The 18,711-nt window shown below is 38.0% G+C and overlaps 1 protein-coding gene and 1 long non-coding RNA gene across 5 annotated transcripts in view; one reads left to right on the top strand and one right to left on the bottom strand.

Moving 5' to 3' along the window:
• Nucleotides 1–18,711, top strand: part of SLC12A6 (solute carrier family 12 member 6) — an 88,390-nt gene that overhangs the window by 15,091 nt on the left and 54,588 nt on the right. The window contains exon 1 of one of the 4 annotated variants that reach the window (XM_077880438.1): nt 1,298–1,554. The exons of the other annotated variants lie outside the window; for them this stretch is intronic. Coding sequence (XP_077736564.1) covers nt 1,431–1,554 — 124 coding nt within the window. The 5' untranslated portion in view covers nt 1,298–1,430. Of the gene's footprint in view, nt 1–1,297; nt 1,555–18,711 lie in introns of those variants that run through there. 4 annotated transcript variants of the gene reach the window in all.
• The window catches only part of LOC144302933 (uncharacterized), a 56,101-nt gene continuing 45,067 nt past the window's right edge, over nt 7,678–18,711 (bottom strand). The window contains exon 3 of the long non-coding RNA XR_013369921.1: nt 7,678–9,157. This is a non-coding gene — a long non-coding RNA (uncharacterized LOC144302933). The remainder of the gene's footprint in view (nt 9,158–18,711) is intronic.

Below are 18,711 nucleotides of genomic sequence, written 5' to 3' on the forward strand. Positions count from 1 at the left end.
CAGTAGTTTTAAAATTTCCCCACATGGGACACCTGGGTGGCTCAGCAGTTGAGCATCTGTCTTCAGCTCAGGGTGTGATCCTGGGATCAGGGATGAGTCCTGCATCAGGCTCCTTGCGGGAAGCCTGCTTCTCCCTGTGCTTGTCTCTGCCCACCCCCCACTTCTCTCTGTGTCTCTCATGAATAAATAAATAAAATCTTAAAAAAAAAAAAAAACTCTCCACATGATTCCAGCATGTAGCCAAGATCACAAATCAGTGCTAAACAGGAACCCATGAAATAAACTCTAGAAGAGTGTATATGAGTTGTCTTTTTTTGAAACTTCTATGCTACCTACTAACAAGAGTATTACAGGATTTTGGTTCAGCTTCACTGTTTATAAACTGTGGCTTTGGGCAAGTTCCTTAGCCTAATATTTCTGTGCTGATTAAATGAGATCATAATGAAAAGTTCCTAAAGATGCCTGGGTGGCTCGGTTGGTTGGGCATCTGCCTTCAGCTCAAGTCATGATCCCACTGTCCTGGCATCAAGCCCCACGTCAGGCTCCCTGCTTAGTGGGGAGTCTGCTTCTCCCTCTATCCCACCCCACTGCTTGTGCTCTAAGTAAATAAATAAAATCTTTAAAAAAAAAAAAAAGGGGGGGGGGAGTTTCTAGTGCAGAGTACAAAGTAGGTCTAAAACAACTATTAAGGGGCAGCCCAGGTGGCCCAGCGGTTTAGCGCCGCCTTCAGCCCAGGGCCTGATCCTGGAGACCCAGGATCAAGTCCCACGTCAGGCTCCCTGCATGGAGCCTGCTTCTCCCTCTGCCTCTCTCTCTCTCTGTGTCTGTCATGAATAAACATTTTAAAAAATGAACAATAAGAAATTACTATTTTTCATATGCTTTAAAATAAAGCAACAACAGAAGCTTACAAATAGTTTCATTTTCTAAACTGATGTAGTGTGCCAGTTTTTCTTTAAAAGGAATGTTTATACAATGAACTTGTTCCCTAATCTTTCTGGTGTGAAATATGAGGGCAGAGGTTGATGTGATGATGTGCACATAGGGGTGGAAATAACTGAAGGAAACGTGGGTGAGCACACAGTGGGCGGCAGTTCATGAATTGTGCCCACTCTCAGTTTTGGCAGCTCTGGGAAAGCTGCCCACACAGTTCTTGGGATCCTTGAGCTTAACTACCGTGAGCAGGGGTGGAGTACTTAATCCTTAGAGTGAGTGATAAACACCGAGCAAGGCGCAAGGCGTGTCTTCCCTGGCTCCCCTCCCTTGGGGCTGCAGGTCACGTGAGCAGAAAGTACTTCCCTGTTCCAGCCTCAGTCTCCCGTAGGCAGTGATTTGAGTCTGAAAGGGGCACTGAGGAGGAGGCAGGCAAGGGAAGATAGGCTGAAGGAGAGTGTAAATCCAGCGGGAGCACAGGAGTCCTAACTGTAGCTATGCCACACTTCACCGTGACTAAGGTAGAGGACCCAGAAGAGGGGGCAGCAGCGTCGCTCTCCAAAGAGGGGGAGCCCAGCTTAGCAGAAAGAAGAGCCCTGATTCAGCATTTGGATGAACCAGGTGAGTCCTCAGCTTGGGAGCTTTCAGAACTTACGGGGTCTTTCCAGAAAGAAATGGTAACTAAAATATTAAACGTAACCCCTGAAGGATGGAGAGAAAGTATTGTGGTTGAAGTCCTATTCAGTCAACTGTATCACTCCCTTGTATATCTGATAACTTCTCTCTTTTCACATTCTGGTTTGTTTTCCCCACAATGAGTTCTGTGTTCATTACCTACAGGTGAAATTCAATCAGTGGCAATGTGTGAAAAGAGTTTTCAAGCAAAAAAGAAAGGCACAGTAAAAGTCAATTTACGTGGAATTTAAATTGCACCCTTTGCTCAGACAGTTTAAATTATATCTGGGAAAGTACATAAAAGGGAAGAGTATGGTTCAGTAGTTTTGTACAGTGGACTCTGCACTTGTGACTTCTCAGGTTATTCAGTATTTTGCCTCAGTTTACCAGTTAATCATTAATTCAGTAGCGGAATGGTTTAAGAATTCTTTAATGAAAGAAGTACAGTAGATCGTTATGGTGACTAGCACAGCATTGGGTTAAGTTTGAGATTATCTCTATTTTCTCTAAATGATAACAGTTACACTTGCTGGGGGAATTGTGGTTTTGAATTTTGAAATGTAATTAAAATGTTAGTTAATATTGCATTAAATATAGGTGTGGTTTGAAGCCCTTTATTTTTTAAGTCTCTAAATTTCATGAATTATCCAAGAATTTATCTAGTATGTGAATAAAGGCTAAGAGAATGTCTCAAAATTCCCTTTAATTCCATGAGTCTAACTTCTTTTTATGGCAAGTAACACATCATAATTCCTTTCTGTAAACTATTTACTGTCTCTTGTCTTACAAGTCATCTTTGTGAATTTTTAAGAATCTCTACCTTACAGACAAGGACTAAAAAAATTTCCCTTTGCTTATTTTTTTCCTTCTAGTGAGAGAATTTACCAGGGGGAAATAGGATTTTATGGAAAAATCTGTCTGCCAGATTATTTTTGTTTTGCTGAATAGTTGAGTGATAAATTGAAATGTTTAGCCTACTTTGAACTTGAACCTGGTTCTCCACAACTTTAACTCAAAGAAGTTAAGGTTTTCTTTTCCTGATTGTGTGTTTGAAGTTCAAACTTTCTTAGCTGCTTGTTTGCTGCCCATATATTTTACTCCTTTTAGGTTTTTAGCTTTGCTATTGTCTTAATTTCACAAAATGCAAACAAGTGAAATTATCTGTACCTCATTCCACTTTTCATTGGTTTTTATTTCCTTCACTCCTTTTATTATTTCATCTTTACTTGTCCCATCATGTCTGGTGAAATCTGCTTTACTCAGATTACAACACTGTTGAAGTCATCTAACCTAGAAAAGCTGTAAAAAAATTTTTTGATAGCCAACTTTGTAATAAGTGACATGCTAGGCTTAATTTATGTTCTTCCATAGTTATTGCTTTGGGCAAAGAAGAAGTGACAGATACAATCTAACTTGAACTTAATAAGGCGTTTTATTTTGGCGTTTTCCATGACAGCCGGAAAGCATCCACTTGAATGAACTGTTGTTTGGTAAGTGAACAACTGACGGGAATATATTACCTAAATTGTATTTTGTTTACTATAGGATTAAATTAGAGGAAAAGGAGGGAAACATATGGAGAAAACTTTTAATTAAGTTTTCTGGGTTTTCGGGGGTTTTTTTGGTTTTGATTTTAGGATTATAACATTTTTGAGGATGTTAGAAGCACTTCTAACAGCTGTTTTTCTAACCAGTTGCTTTTTTTCATGTTTCTCTGTATTTGTAAAGAGAGAAAAATGTGTACTGTAATATAAATAGAACATATTTAGAAAGTAAATCATTCTTTAAAGTATGTTTTTTAAAACAGATGTATTTGAACTAGACAGGTAATTTGAGATAAAATAGAAATATGAATATAGACATAATAGGTAATTTTAAGAAGTACATTAATCCCTGCTATGTTAGTTACTGGAACCCTGCTTAATTAGTTTTGAAGGGAAAAGCAGAAACTCAGACTTATAACATCTTTCTTGACTATTTTCCTCCTTCCCTGTCTAGGTTAGGTGCCCCATCCTGTTTTCCCAGCAGCCTGTGCATAGAAATTGTATGAAACACATCTGTATTGCAATCACCTGTTACAGTTGTCTCTCTTCCCCCAGCAAACAAACTAGATATCCTGGAGGATAGAGACATTATCAGATCATTTGTGTATCTACAAATTCAGTCGAATTACACCTGAGAGGCTATTCAGTGAATAGACTTTTTCTCTGCCTTTTAAATTCTTTAACTAGACACATGTTCAGTGCAAGTATCATGCCATGTGTTGTACTTTTATCTTAAGGCTATAAAGGCATAGAAAGTATAAGTTCCCCACCAAAGACAGCAGAATGGCTTTGGAGCCAGGGACCTGGCTTTGAATCCCAGTAATTAATTATTTATTACTAAATAAAAGTAGTGATAATTTGTATTAATTATTACTTGAGTGACTTTGGGCAAGTTACTTCTCTAGCCTACTTTACTCTTTGATAAAAGGAATAGCAGTACCTACTTTACATGGTGGTTGTGAACTACATGGGAAAATGAATATAAAGCACTTAACACGTGTGACACAGTGTTCAAAAATAAGACCTACCTTTTACTTATTGTAATTAGTGGTTTAATAAGAACAAAAACAGCTTTGGGTAACAGGTGATGGAAAGAATAATAATATTGCCTAGAAGAGACCCTAGACAGGTATTTCGAAGGATAGGACGTAACTGGTTCTTGAAGGGATGTCTAGAGAAGATGACAAGTAAAAGCACGATATAAGGTAGGAGAGGAAGGTACAGGGCATGTGGGAAACAAAAGTTTAAGATTGTTAGCACAGGGGCAGCCCAGGTGGCTTAGCGGTTTAGTGCCACCTTCGGTCCAGGGCGTGATCCTGGGGACCCAGGATCAAGTCCCACGTTGGACTCCCTGCATGGAGCCTGTTTCTCCCTCTGCCTGTATCTCTGCCTCCCCACCCTGTGTGTCTCTCATGAGTAAATAAATCTTAAAAAAAAAAAAAAATTGTTAGCATATTGAACATGTGGTAAAGAGAGCTAAGAAATGAGGCTACTTAATGAAGGATTATCAATTTCATCTCACTCTGTGGGAATAGTGGGTATTAAGACCGTAAGTGCTTGCCTAGAATTACATGGTGAGTAGTAGCAGAGCCAGTGTTAAAACATCACACCAGGATGCCAAGTCCTAGTTTTTTAAAAGTAAGTTACATTATATCTTAATGTGCCATGTGTCCAGAGGATTTGATATGAGTAGTTCTCACATCTGTGATGGCTTTTATAGGACAGTGCAACTGTTTATTGCATTTACTTAATCAGGTATAAATATTTCATTCATTTAAATATTGAGTTTGTTAAAGTATTTCTCTGAAATGATTATTCCACATCTTCTCCCTTATTCATCAGATCTTTTTTTTTTTTAATGTTTATTTATTTATGATAGTCACAGAGAGAGAAAGAGAGAGAGGCAGAGACACAGGCAGAGGGAGAAGCAGGCTCCATGCACCAGAAGCCCGATGTGGGATTCGATCCCGGGTCTCCAGGATCGCGCCCTGGGCCAAAGGCAGGCGCCAAACCCCTGCGCCACCCAGGGATGCCTTATTCATCAGATCTTACACTGTCTGTGGGTTAGGCAGATTTCAGCTGCTGGATTTACCTTCACTTGATACAGGTAGCAGACTGGAGGATTTCCCCTTCCTTTGAAATAGGATTCTAAGGAAATTTTCAGAAACAGACCTGTAACAGGAAAGAAAGATACCTGTATTGGTATTGAACAGTATCTCTAGACATTAGCTGTCAAGTGATCCAAATGGAATGAGAACATCCTATGTGAGAGAGATTCTGTGTTAGTTTAAATTTTATTAGAAATCCGCAAGCCATTAGACTGCTGTTACCCATGAAAGCCAATGTCTTAAAGAAGGTGATATGACTGCTTTCTTTTTACTGACTAACATTGAAATAGTTAAGATGTAAAAGTTCTGTTATGTGCCCTTTTATTTTTTTAATTTTAAAAAAATATTTTATTTGTTTATTCATGAGAGACAGAGAGAGAGACAGAGAGAGAGAGAGGCAGAGACACAGGCAGAGGGAGAAGCAGGCTCCATGCAGGGAGCCCAGTGCAGGACTCAATTGCCGGAGGGACTGGGATTACGCCTTGAGCTGAAGGCAGCCACTCAACTGTTGAGCCACCCACGCATCCCTAATTAACAAAAATTTAGATACGCTGTTTTAAAATATGAAGGTCAAAAGTTTTCCTTAAACATTGCTCATGTTTTTCTGCCTACCTTCCCAGCCCCTACTATTCCATTATTGTCAGAAAGAACACCTCCCCAAATTTCAATACTCTTATTTACAATTTTTTTTTTTAAATCTTTCCCCAATTTTCCTTGCTTGGTGTTCAACCCTCTGTGTACCGTCTACTACTTTGCCCCAAAGGGTCACACCAGATTGGAACTCGTTTAATGCTATAAAGATAAAATTTCTCAAAAATATATATGCATGTATATTGCTTAATATTATATTCTACACTCAAAACAACATTTAGTTTAGGGTTATAAAATATTAAGTGTAGTTGTAGCATATTGTAAAATACTCCATTTTCACATTTCAGACTGAATTTATACATTTGGCATAGGTTACAAAATAGATTGTAAGCTGATAGACTTTAAAAACTTCAGCATGTCTCGGTTTTGCCAGGTTAAAAAGGAAATGACTTTACATTACAAAATGTCATCAACATTATAGTAGTAATTGTTGAGTACCTGGAGTGTGCAGGTGTGCTACCGATATTGGCTTATTTAATCCTCACAACAACCAGGACAGGTAACCATTATCCCTATTATAGAGATGAGGAAAGTTAGGTGCTAAGAAATTACCCTGTTTAAGTGATAGATTGGGAATTTAGATAAGGGTCTCTGTGACTAAAGCCTCTTCTTTTCCCCACACCAGGTTTTCCCTCTACTTTAAATAGACGCATAATTATTTATTGCTCTGTTGTCTCAGTAGTTACCAATTCTTCTTACATTGTTTCTTTTGTCTTTGTGTATTTCTCAAACTTAATTGAAAATTGTTGCTTCTGGGATCCCTGGGTGGCGCAGCGGTTTGGCGCCTGCCTTTGGCCCAGGGCGCGATCCTGAAGACCCAGGATCGAATCCCACATCAGGCTCCCGGTGCATGGAGCCTGCTTCTCTCTCTGCCTGTGTCTCTGCCTCTCTCTCTCTCTCTCTCTCTCTGTGTGTGACTATCATAAGTAAATAAAAATTAAAAAAAAAAAAAGAAAAAATTGTTGCTTCTACCTTTTCACATGTTGGATTTTTTTTTTAATTTGATGTAGAGTATTTCCACGAATAGAATACTCTTTCAGATGATGCTGAAATTTGAGAAATCTGAACAAGCAAGGATCCTGATATACTCTAATTGTTCACTAGCCCTCTGCTCCTGAGATTTCTAGAGAGATGTACACTTATCAGTGAGATGGGAAAAGAGGTTTCATTAAAGGCTTAAGGGTAAATGATGGGCATATGGAGTAAGTAAAATATATTTTTTTAAGATTTTATTTATTTATTCATGAAAGGGGGGGGGCGGGCAAAGACACAGGCAGAGAGCGAAGCAAGTTCCATGCAGGAGCCTGATGTGGGTACTAGATCCCAGGACTCCAGGATTGTGCCCTGGGCGGAAGGCTCAATTGCTGAGCCACCCAGGCATCCCTAAGTGAAAGAATTTTAATATAACTTTTAAGAATGCACATATGAGTGCATTATTTTATTTTAGTGTATTAGAAAAAATTATGTTTCTTTTCATGGATCTTATTCTTAGAATGAAGCTAGATAAAAACACAAGTCTGTTTAGAGAAAAATACTACTACAGGTAGAACATAGACATGGGAAAGATTGAATATGGTTGCATAAGTAGTGTAAATGATTCTGATCCATTCCAAACCCCTCACAAAGTGAGTTAGGTTTCCTTTCCTTTGGGTTCCTTCCACTGCAACACCTAGCCTTTTGGTGAGAAAAGATTTCAATGGTTGTGTTAAGAATGGTGAGTTAAGAGTCCTTTTCTTTTTTTTTTTTTTTAATTTATTTTTTTATTGGTGTTCAATTTACTAACATACAGAATAACCCCCAGTGCCCGTCACCCATTCACTCCCACCCCCCGCCCTCCTCCCCTCTACCACCCCTAGTTCGTTTCCCAGAGTTAGCAGTCTTTACGTTCTGTCTCCCTTTCTGATATTTCCCACACATTTCTTCCCCCTTCCCTTATTTTCCCTTTCACTATTATTTATATTCCCCAAATGAATGAGAACATATAATGTTTGTCCTTCTCGGACTGACTTACTTCACTCAGCAAGAGTCCTTTTCAAAAGCTGTCTTTATCTCCACCCCCTCCCCAATCACATTGCCTTTGTTCATGTTTTTCATCTGAACCCTCTTCTCTTCTTCCTACTTCCTGTCTACCACAAAAAAATTGTACAGACTCCATCATCTCAAGACCCTCCAAGATGAACTTGCCTGATCCTCTACCCCAACTTTGATCATTGTATCTATCCATATCTATCAGCACATATACTTTGCAGTATGGCCTGAACTTGCAATGACTTCATAATTATATCCATATCTCTTCAACCATATTGTGAATTATATGAGGGCTAAGAATAGTGTCCTAATATTTTTTAGAAATTATATATTTTTATTATGGAAAATTTCAAACTTTCTGTTCATACCTCTTACCTGTTGGTGTTTTTATCTTTAGATGTTCTTTATATTTAGGGATATCAGCTCTTTATGATATAAATTACAAATATTTTTCCCAACCAGTATTTCTTTTAAAGTTTTATTGAGGTATAATTGATGTGAAATAGATTGCACATGTTTGAAGTGTACATTTTGATGAGTTTTGACATCTGTATATGCCCCGGAAATGACTATCATAATGAACATTTCCATCGCCTCAAAATGTTTCCTTGTACCCTTTTGTAACCCACTCACCTAATTCCCTGGTCTCCAGGCAACCGTTGATCTGCTTTTTTGTCACTGTACATTTGTTTACCATTTCCTAGAATTCTATATGAATGGAATCCTAGAGAATGTGCTGTCTTTTGTCTGACTTCTTTTATTTAACATAGTTATTTTACTATTCATTCATCTAGTCATATCCTTGAAGTCCAAGTAACATTAAGATCTTTTTTATTTCCAGAGCTTATCATTAGGGCGGTAGTTGAAAATGATATAACTCACAGATATTTGCACTTAACAGGCTTTTAAAATTTTTGACCTATTTGCCAGGTTTTAAATGTTTTTAGTATTAGTCTGTAAACAGAACTTTTCAGAGCAGGTTCTGGGAAGGTTAGATTTCACTATCTCTCTGTTCCTGATTCCAGCCATCATCTGCCTTATTTGAGCCGAGTGGCCCCTGGATCCAGGTGCACGTGTTGCCTGGGTTCTGTGGGAGCTCTGTCAGTGAGGGATGGCACAGGGCTTGTTTGTTCCTCAAGGGCTAGACAAGAGCCTTGGGATGAGGGTAACAATAGCAGATTTAGGAAAGAGCTTGGCTTGATAAGGATCCATGGACTCCTGGAGGAAAGAAGAAAGAGAAAAAGTTAGGGAACTGGTCTCTCTTTGTTTCTAAGGCTGGGAGGTATAAGGACACCTGAACACTGGGAGGCTTCCCCATGGGCTTCCACAAGGCTGTCAGCTTGCCTACTGGACTGCCCACCTACAGGCATCTTGCCTGCTTTATCCATTCCTCTCACTTGTGGTCCTCCAACAATGAAACCTAAGTGTTTCTGAGACAAGAAAGAAAAAAACCCATGTAGGGAAGCCAAGCAACCAGAAAGAGAAAAATCACTTAGAATATTAACAATGAAAAAAAATATATTAACAATGTGATAGATTAGCTAAATAGAAATACTGGAGGAGGGATCCCTGGGTGGCGCAGCGGTTTGGCGCCTGCCTTTGGCCCAGGGCGCGATCCTGGAGATCCGGGATCGAATCCCACGTCGGGCTCCCGGTGCATGGAGCTTGCTGTCTCTGCCTCTCTCTCTCTCTCTCTCTGTGACTATCATAAATAAATTAAAAAAAAAAAAAAAAGATTTAAAAAAAAGAAATACTGGAGGACACAGTAACTTGAATATGAAAATAATAAACAATAGCTTTTAAGGAAGTTCAAGTGAAGTACAAAGAAAGACTTTATAGAGCAAAAAATATGATTTACCAGCTAAATACTTACTACCATCTGACTCTCAATCCCTGTATAAACACTTTTTTTTATATACTATGTCCACTAAAGTGTCAGCACTGTGAGGGCAGGAACTTTTTTCTCTTATGTACACTGCTAGTCTGTTGTCAACCCCCAATGCCTAGAACACTTGGCACATAGAAGCATGCAGTGAATGCATAGTTATTGAATAAAGGAATGAATGAATGTGATCATTTATTGGCCTGGCAGATCAAGTGGAAGAAATATTTCAAAAGCATAGAGCCAAAATTACAAAGAGATTGGAAAAAAAGATAAGATTTGGAGCATAGATTCAGGGCACCTAACCTAGCTACTAGAAGTTCCAGGGATCCCTGGGTGGCGCAGCGGTTTGGCGCCTGCCTTTGGCCCAGCGCGCGATCCTGGAGACCCGGGATCGAATCCCACGTAGGGCTCCCGGTGCATGGAGCCTGCTTCTCCCTCTGCCTGTGTCTCTGCCTCTCTCTCTGTGTGACTATCATAAATAAATAAAAATTAAAAAAAATAGAAGTTCCAGAAAAAGAAACAAATGGAGGAAAAGCAATAATTAAACAAATAGAAAAAATTTCCTGAGCTAAAGGCTTCAACATGCAGAAAGAAGTTCCAGGGAAGATCAGTGATAAAAAACACAAACCTAGCTAGGGTTATCCTGGTAAATTTTTTGAACTGCAAGGATTCATCTTGGAGGCTTCCAGATAAAACCTGATATATCTATAAAGTGTCAGACTGGCATCATAATTCTAACCCATAGCACTGGAAATTGGGAGACAGTGGAAGAATATCCAGATTACCAAGAGAAAAAAGACTGTTAAATCCTTATTTCCAGTGACGATATCTCCACTAAAAAAGGGGACACGTGTTACCTAATATGCAAAAATTTAGAAAATGTGTTACCGCTTAACCCCTTAAATATTCTGAGAATATGTAAGAAAGGTTTTCCACCAAATAAATGAAGTGGAACAGAGATCACTGGGGAAAGGAATAGAAATAGTAGAGATGCCTGGGTCGCTCAGTGGTTGAACGTCTGCCTTAGGCTCAGGGCGTGATCCTGGGATCAAGTCCCACATTGGACTCCCTGCAGAGAGCCTGCTTCTCCCCTGCCTGTGTCTCTGCTTTCTGTCTCTCTCATAAATAGATAAATAAAATCTTTAAAAAAAAATAGGAAATGACAGACTCTCTGGGAATGTGTTGTATAAATGCTAAACAAAGGGACATACTTGAGGGAGCAATTCAATAATTATGACGAAGTATTAAATGAGTCAGAAGAAAACCTCATTATGGGAGGAAAAAGAGGCAGAAGCTTTCCAAAGGAAAGTAAGGAGAGGAAAAAGTGCTAATAAGCACACGTAAAGCTGTTCAACATCATTAGCCATGAGGGAAATACACATCAAAACCACAATGAGATACCACTTCACATCCACAAGGATGGCTCTAATAAAAAGATGGACGATAGCAAGTGTTAGTTAACAAGGATATGGAAAAATTGAAGCACTCATATGCTTATGGTGGGAACATAAAATGGTGTAACCACTTGGAAAACAGATCAGCAATTCCTTAAAAAGTTAAAAATAGTTTCCATATGGCCCAGTGATTTTATTCCTAATACCCAAAAGAAATGAGAGTATATGTCCATGCAAAAACTTGCATGGGAATGTTCATAGCAGCATTATTCACAATAGCCAAAAAGAGAGAGAAGTAACCCAAATGTGATCAATATATAAATAAAATGTGATCTATCCACATAATAGGAATATTTCTTGCAATAAAAATCAGATGAAGGACTGATACATCCTACAATATGAATGGGCTTTGAAAACGTTATGTGAAATGAAAAACCAGTCACAAAAGACCACATATTGTATAATTCCATTTATATGAGATGTCCAGAGTAGACCAGTTTAGGAAACGGAAGGTAGGTTAGTGGTTGCTTTGGATTGGGTAAGGTGGGGAAGTGAGATAGAGATTGACAGCTTATGGTATGGGAACCAAATGTTAAATGTTGTGATGACAGTTGCACAGTAATGAGAATATATTAAACATCGAATTGAACACTTAATGGGTAATTACATGGTGTATATAAATCATATCTTAATAAAAGATTTAAATAAAGGGACTGAAAATGAATGAATGAATGAATGAATAAATAGACTAAGTACCAATACATGCAAAACTTGTATGAATCTCCAAGGCCTTATGCTGAATGAAAGAAGCCAGTCTCAAAAGAGACTATGAGATTACATTTATGCATTTTTAAATTATAAAAGATCATGACACGTTTATTAATAATCAAAACCTGTTTGTGTGCATGTGTATATTCACACACACTAAAAATGTTTTTAAAAATTTCACTATACAACATGTATAGCAGTTGTTGCCATTTTAGCTTCTCTTTATGTTTAAAACTTTAGAAAATGTTAAATTTAAGCAATTAACATTTGACTGTGACATGAAATCAATATATTCTCTTAAAACATCAGGAATGTTTATTGTATGCTCTTAGTCCACATAATACAAAGCTTTAGCTCCTTAAAATTCAAGTCCATTTCCTACCCTCCTTGTTAAGGAGTAGTTGGGCCTGTTCTTCCAAAACTATCTTTTAAAGTGAAGGAAACGTGAAGGGCACCTGAGTGGCTCAGTTGCGTGAGCATCCAACTCTAGGAAGGAAGGAAATATATAAATTGAAGGAAACATGAAATATATTTTTCTATAGTGCATGAAAAATCATTTAAGTCATCCACATTGTCAAAGAAGGATGTAAGGTATCAACAGCCTTCTTGAATGTTTGCAACAATCCTCAAATCCTAAATAAGGATTACTTCTTGGAGATTTTTCTGTTATATTAACTATGTAAGTTCTGCCCTCTTCTATGTGGATTTGGCCCAAGAAACCATTATATTATACTGTGGGCTTTTATTAAAGCTGCTTTCTGCTATTACAGTTGCTATGTCTCCCACGTTTTACTGATTATGTGTTAAAATCACAACTCTCTTCTTCATAGATGAGTTCAACTCCTGGTGGATTTACTCCTAAATGAAGAGTTTCAGCACAACTGAGTTATTCAGATGAGTTTAAAACATAATTTATATGTTCTAGATGTCATCATCATTTTACAAATCAGAAGCCCAAATAATAAAAGGGGCTTTCTAAGAACATTTCTCTTGCTTGGAACACACTTCTAGACAGCACTGGTTTCCTCAGGGGTCTCTATTAATCTAGTGCTTATACTTGGCATATGCACGAGAACTTGAAGGGTATTTTTGATGAGCGCCCAGCAATAGTGGCAGCTCTGCCTGTATAACCTAGTGTTTCCTTCCACTTCTACCCAGAGCCCGTTGTCCCCAGTGCCATCAGTTTCACCTCTGCCAACATCAGTATATGTCCCCCTCCCTGAACGACCAAGGGCCCCTGCTGCAAGAGTCAGGCTGGGTGGCTTAGATAAGACTCCTGACTGGTCCTGGTTCTAGGTCTATTGCAGCTTTTATTTCTATCACTAACTTTTTATTGAAATTAGTCTTGAATTTCTATCTCTGGACATTTTTCTTTGAAATCAGTTCATCATCAGTCAATTAACAAACATTGAGTGTTTTATAGAATGCAAGATAGCACTATGTTACAAAGAACTATAATTGTCACAGCAACACTAAATTTCTTGCCCTCAAGTACTTTAAATGGGCAGAAGGACCCTGACCCTGCCCACCTCCCAGCCCCCAACCTTAGATTGATTTATTGGGCCTTTGCTCTTTTTATCTTTTCTTTAACAAAATTTTTTTTCATTTACTTTTTCTTCTTCTTGTTAATCTTGGCAGCTGTGTTGCTGGGGTGGGGACACGAGGGTGCGTTATCTCACAGCTATGAAAATTGGTGCCACCAAAAATTCACTATTTCCAACTCCAACTGTACTGTTAACACTATTTAGAAATTCTTATAAATAATCCTAGTCAGTCTCCTTTCTCTTAAATTCTTTTTTTTCTTAAATTCTTCACAAAACTTAAAATGCTTGTTAAGCCCCCAATCCTCTATTCTCTTATATTCAGAAAATGACTGAACTTGTACTTGTTAGAGTACACTGTAATTCCAAAACGCCTCTTCCCAACATCCATATTGACATCTATCCTTTACATTCTTCATTCTTATTTAATACTCATCCATACACCTTTGGTCTAGAACTTTGCTTGCCCCCTCTCTATCCTGTGTTTTCTATATTGACCCTTTCTGGGCAGCCCTGGTGGCGCAGCGGTTTGGCGCAGCCTGCAGCCTGGGATGTGATCCTGGAGACCCGGGATTGAGTCCCACATCGGGCTCCCTGCATGGAGCCTGCTTCTCCCTCTGTCTGTGTCTCTGCCTCTCTCTGTGTGTCTATGAATAAAATAAATAAAATCTTTAAAAATATATATATTGACCCTTTCCCCTCAGTGTATTAAAATAGTCTGTCTCTTCCCTCTCCCTATTTCCCTCTTTTTTGCCAATTGTTGACCCTTTAGTCTCCCAAATATTTCTCAGATCTCTCCCCTTCTCTTCATCCTCACTGCTGCTATACTCAGGATAGTTCATTGTCATTTCTTGTCTAGCCTCCTAAAGCCATCCTTATAGTATGTACCAGAGGAATTTTTCTCAAATATAAATCTCATCCTTTTACTCTCCCATTTAAAACACTGTATTGTCTCCCCATTGCCTGCAGAATCAAGTCTCTTCTGCTTACCAAGTCATACATGTGCCTTCATGATCTAGAGCATTCCAACTTAACAATCCCCTTAAGACTGAGTTCAAACTTCAAACTTCTTCCTTGATGGCCTCTCCATTATATTCTTCAGGGAATGTAATGTATTTTACACACTCCCATATCTCTTTATCTATATACCTCTACCCTATAGTGCTTTAATCACCATAATGTTAATTGTTTTACCCATATGTGCTGTAAATCCCAAAGGGTAGCGACTGTGTTCTGTTGTGTATCCCCAAGTGCCTGGCATATAGTATTGACACTTGCAGGTACTTAGTAAATATTCTTTGAATTAGTAGGTTGATTAATGAAAATATAATAAGGTAGTATATGCCCAACAATTGAGAGGAAGGTTAAAGCTAACAGAAAATTAAACCTCAGGATAGTTCTAAACAAAGAAGCACTTGATTAGGCCCTTTAAAGGACATAGGATTCAGGTAAGTGGAAAAGAAAGAAAAGGACACTTTCAATGGAAAAACTGATGTAATGAACGATAAAAGGATCTATGTCATGCCTGGGTGGCTCAGTTGGTTAAGCATCCAACTCTTCATCTCAGCTCAGGTCTCGAGGTCATCATGAGTTCAAACCCCAGCAAATGATAAGGTTAGAGAAAAGAAAGCTAGTGCAAGATTATAAAAGGACCTGAAAGCTAGGATGAGGTTTTTGGAGTTCATCTTGTAAGCCAAGGGATCCAAAAAAATAAACCAGTGTGTATTTATAGGTGTTGAATCCATTAGCCCCGGCTACCACCAGCACCCCCATGCCCACCCAGCCTGAGAAATCATAGTACGAATGGAGGCAGAACCTACAAAGGCAGTCCTTTCCTTTCCTTGGAGGGACTTGAACTGGTACGCACACACGATGTCTGGATATAAATAAATGAGAATGATCATTTCTTCACAAAATTGTTGGCGACTCCTGGCACTGTTATTAGGAGACCTTTGAAAGTGTTTGGTTTTTTAAGCAATGAAGGAACTTAATAAAGGCAGGATTTTAGGATTATTAGCATGAAGGAAAATGCAAGATTGTTTGAAAATGGGAGAATTGGCAGGGAAAGTAATTGAGCTATTTCATGGTTCAGGCTGGAAAGGACAAGAATCTAAATTATGGCAGTGCAGGAGAAAAGAAGAGATGGATATAGAAGTTGACTAGATTTGGTAAATGAGGGCAGGGAAGTTGGAAACATGTATGCTGACTGGTTCTTATTACCCACTTATTTTGGGTCAATGACAGCATTCTTCATTTCTGTCAACTTAAGTGTTGTATATGAGGTACAATATATTTATATGCATGATACTATAGGCTAATACATAATATTACATTATATATCATTGTTTATTGGTTGTAGTATATACCTGATATTATCTAAAGGTATATTATTAGGCATAATAGTTCCTATATGTTTCTAGAATTTCTCCATTATCTATGTCCTGACTGTTAATCCTGTTTAGAATGTCTCCCCTGTTCAGGACGCCTGGGTGGCTCAGTGGTTGAGTGCCTTCGGCTCAGGGTGTGATCCTTGGATCCTGGGATCCAGTCCCACACTGGGCTCCCCGCAAGGAACCTGTTTCTCCCTCTGCCTCTGTGTGTATGTGTGTGTGTGTGTGTGTGTGTGTGTGTGTGTCTCATGAATAAATAAAATCCTTAAAAAAAAAAAGTCTCCCCTTCTCCATTTCTCTCACCTTTCTGCTTTTTGATAAACTATCCATCCTTCAAGATTTACCTCTGTTATTTCCTTGATACCATCCCTGACTGCTTTATTTTGTTTTCTTTCTTTTTTGATTCCCACAATATTTGTACCTACTGTAACAGTTATTTTTATTGTTTCATAACTGTATAATTCCTCTCTAAAGGAATTCCTCTCTACCCTTTCTGTAGAAGAAAGGGTAACTCTCTTCGTTTTTTTTTTTAATTTTTAAATTTTTAAAAAATTTTATTTACTTATTCCTGAGGAGACACACAGAGAGAGGAAGAGACACAGGCAGAGGGAGAAGCAGGCTCCCTATGGGGAGCCCAATGTGGGACTCGATCCCAGGACTCTGGGATCACTCCCTGAGCCGAAGGCAGACACTCAACTACAGAGCCATCCAGGCATCCCTGGGTAACTTTCTTTGTATCTGTAGTACCTAGCACAGTATCTGACCTATGGTAGGCATTCAGAGTATCAGTTGAATTAATATTAGTGATCCTAGAGACCATGTTAGAGATGGGCATTAGCACATGGATACATTACGGTGGTCTAATGTTATGCCTGCCATCTCTAATAACTCTGGCATTCATTTTGTTTTGCATATTGCACTTGTTTCCTTGCCTAAAACACTGGATTTGTTTTGAGACTTCTATATAGAGGATTTCAATTGTTTTCCATCTGCTTTAGACTTAAGACTTTTGCTAATACAACCCAACCCTTCTAACCAGACCATCTCAGACACGTGCCATGTTAATTCTGCTCCTATGATCTTGAGGTCTCCATGATTTTTAAGGTTTTTAAAAGTTCTACTTAGAACTCATACTGCCTATGTTGCTCCTCTCCTCAGCACAGATTATGGGCTCTATTGCCTTGGGCAAATCATTCCAGCTTTCTCTGAGCTAGTTTCTTCTGAAACATGGGAATAATTCTTCCTCACAGGCCTGCTGTGTGGATTTGGTATGATGATAATAGGAAAGTTCCCTAAATTGAGTCATTTAAAGACTGCCTTTATAATCTTTCCATTTTCATGTCTTTGCATTTAATATTTTATCTTAAATCACTGAGAGGACCTTTATCACTAAATGAAATACCAGCTGCTTGCCACTCTATAAATAGAGAATAAACTAAAGATAGATTTAATATAAATGGTATTAATCTTGCTAGATACTGTTGCCAAGCAGAGACTCTTAGCCTGTTAAAAAAAAAAAAAAGCAATCAAGGGGAAGCGGTGCATCTTATTGGGATAAGTAGTGTTTTTAATGACCACTGTTTGTGCTATGCAAAATATGTATATATTTTGCTGATTTGTAATTTAATTATTTCATAAATGCCTTGTTGTAATTTCCTAATATATTTTACTGGATAATGAAGAGTTACCTATATTACTAATATTCATTCTTGTTACCTATGTTTTATGACCAGCATAATGTAGAGAATCAGAATCCAGGAAATTTACTCTGCGTATACTCTGGCCAAACCATTGACCCTAACTTAGCTTTAGCTTCTTTATATGTTTCCTATCTATGTGACAGAGTTATCATGGGAATCAAATGAAATATGTGAAAATATTTTAAAAACTGTAAAATGTTATTAAATATAAAATACTATTATTACTGCCATTCTTTTTTAGTTTCTTAAGTTGAATGTGACTCTTTAACTAGATTGTGAGCTTCTTAATGTCAGGAAGTACCTTACGCTCATTCTTTTATTTCCTATAGTACCCAACACAGTTTTAGGTATATTTAAAACTTATTGAATTGTTATTGTTTTTTTTAATAGGAGTCATTAATAAACTTGTATGGGAATGTAATCCAGATACTCTTGGACAATTACTATTGTAATTATCAAAAAATCCCAAATCATATGTTAATGCATATTTAGTCTAAACTATCAATGTATCAAATTTCAAAATAAGACAAGTGTGACTTAATATAAGCATCATTTAACTGTACAATTTTAAGTCAATGGGTATATCAATCCAAGGATTCACCCATATTACTCTAAGTACCGTTGTACTACAAAATGTTTAAAGTTCTAAAAAAGAACTCCAGCTATCTAAATTCTAATTTAGAAAAAATAAATAAATAAATAAATAAATAAATAAATAAATAAATAAATAAATTCTAATTTAGTCACAATTATTTGCAGCCCTACAGATTTTATTATTTTTCTTAAGGGTCATTTCATGGCTCATCTCAATTTTCGGAATAGTTACCATTAAATGAGTATCTAGGGCAGCCCCAGTGGCTCAGCGGTTTAGCGCCGCCTGCAGCCCCGGGGTGTGATCCTGGAGACCCAGGATCGAGTCCCACGTCAGGCCCCCAGCATGGAGCCTGCTTCTCTCTCTGTCTGTGTCTCTGCGTGTCTCTCCCTCTCTCTGAATAAATAAATAAAATCTTTAAAAAAAATGAATGAGTATCTACCATCTCCAATCCTCACAATAACTTTCTGTGATGTAGTATGATTCCTGTTGCATAGATAGT

This window comes from Canis aureus, chromosome 32, assembly GCF_053574225.1.
Source record: "Canis aureus isolate CA01 chromosome 32, VMU_Caureus_v.1.0, whole genome shotgun sequence".
NCBI lineage: Eukaryota > Metazoa > Chordata > Mammalia > Carnivora > Canidae > Canis > Canis aureus.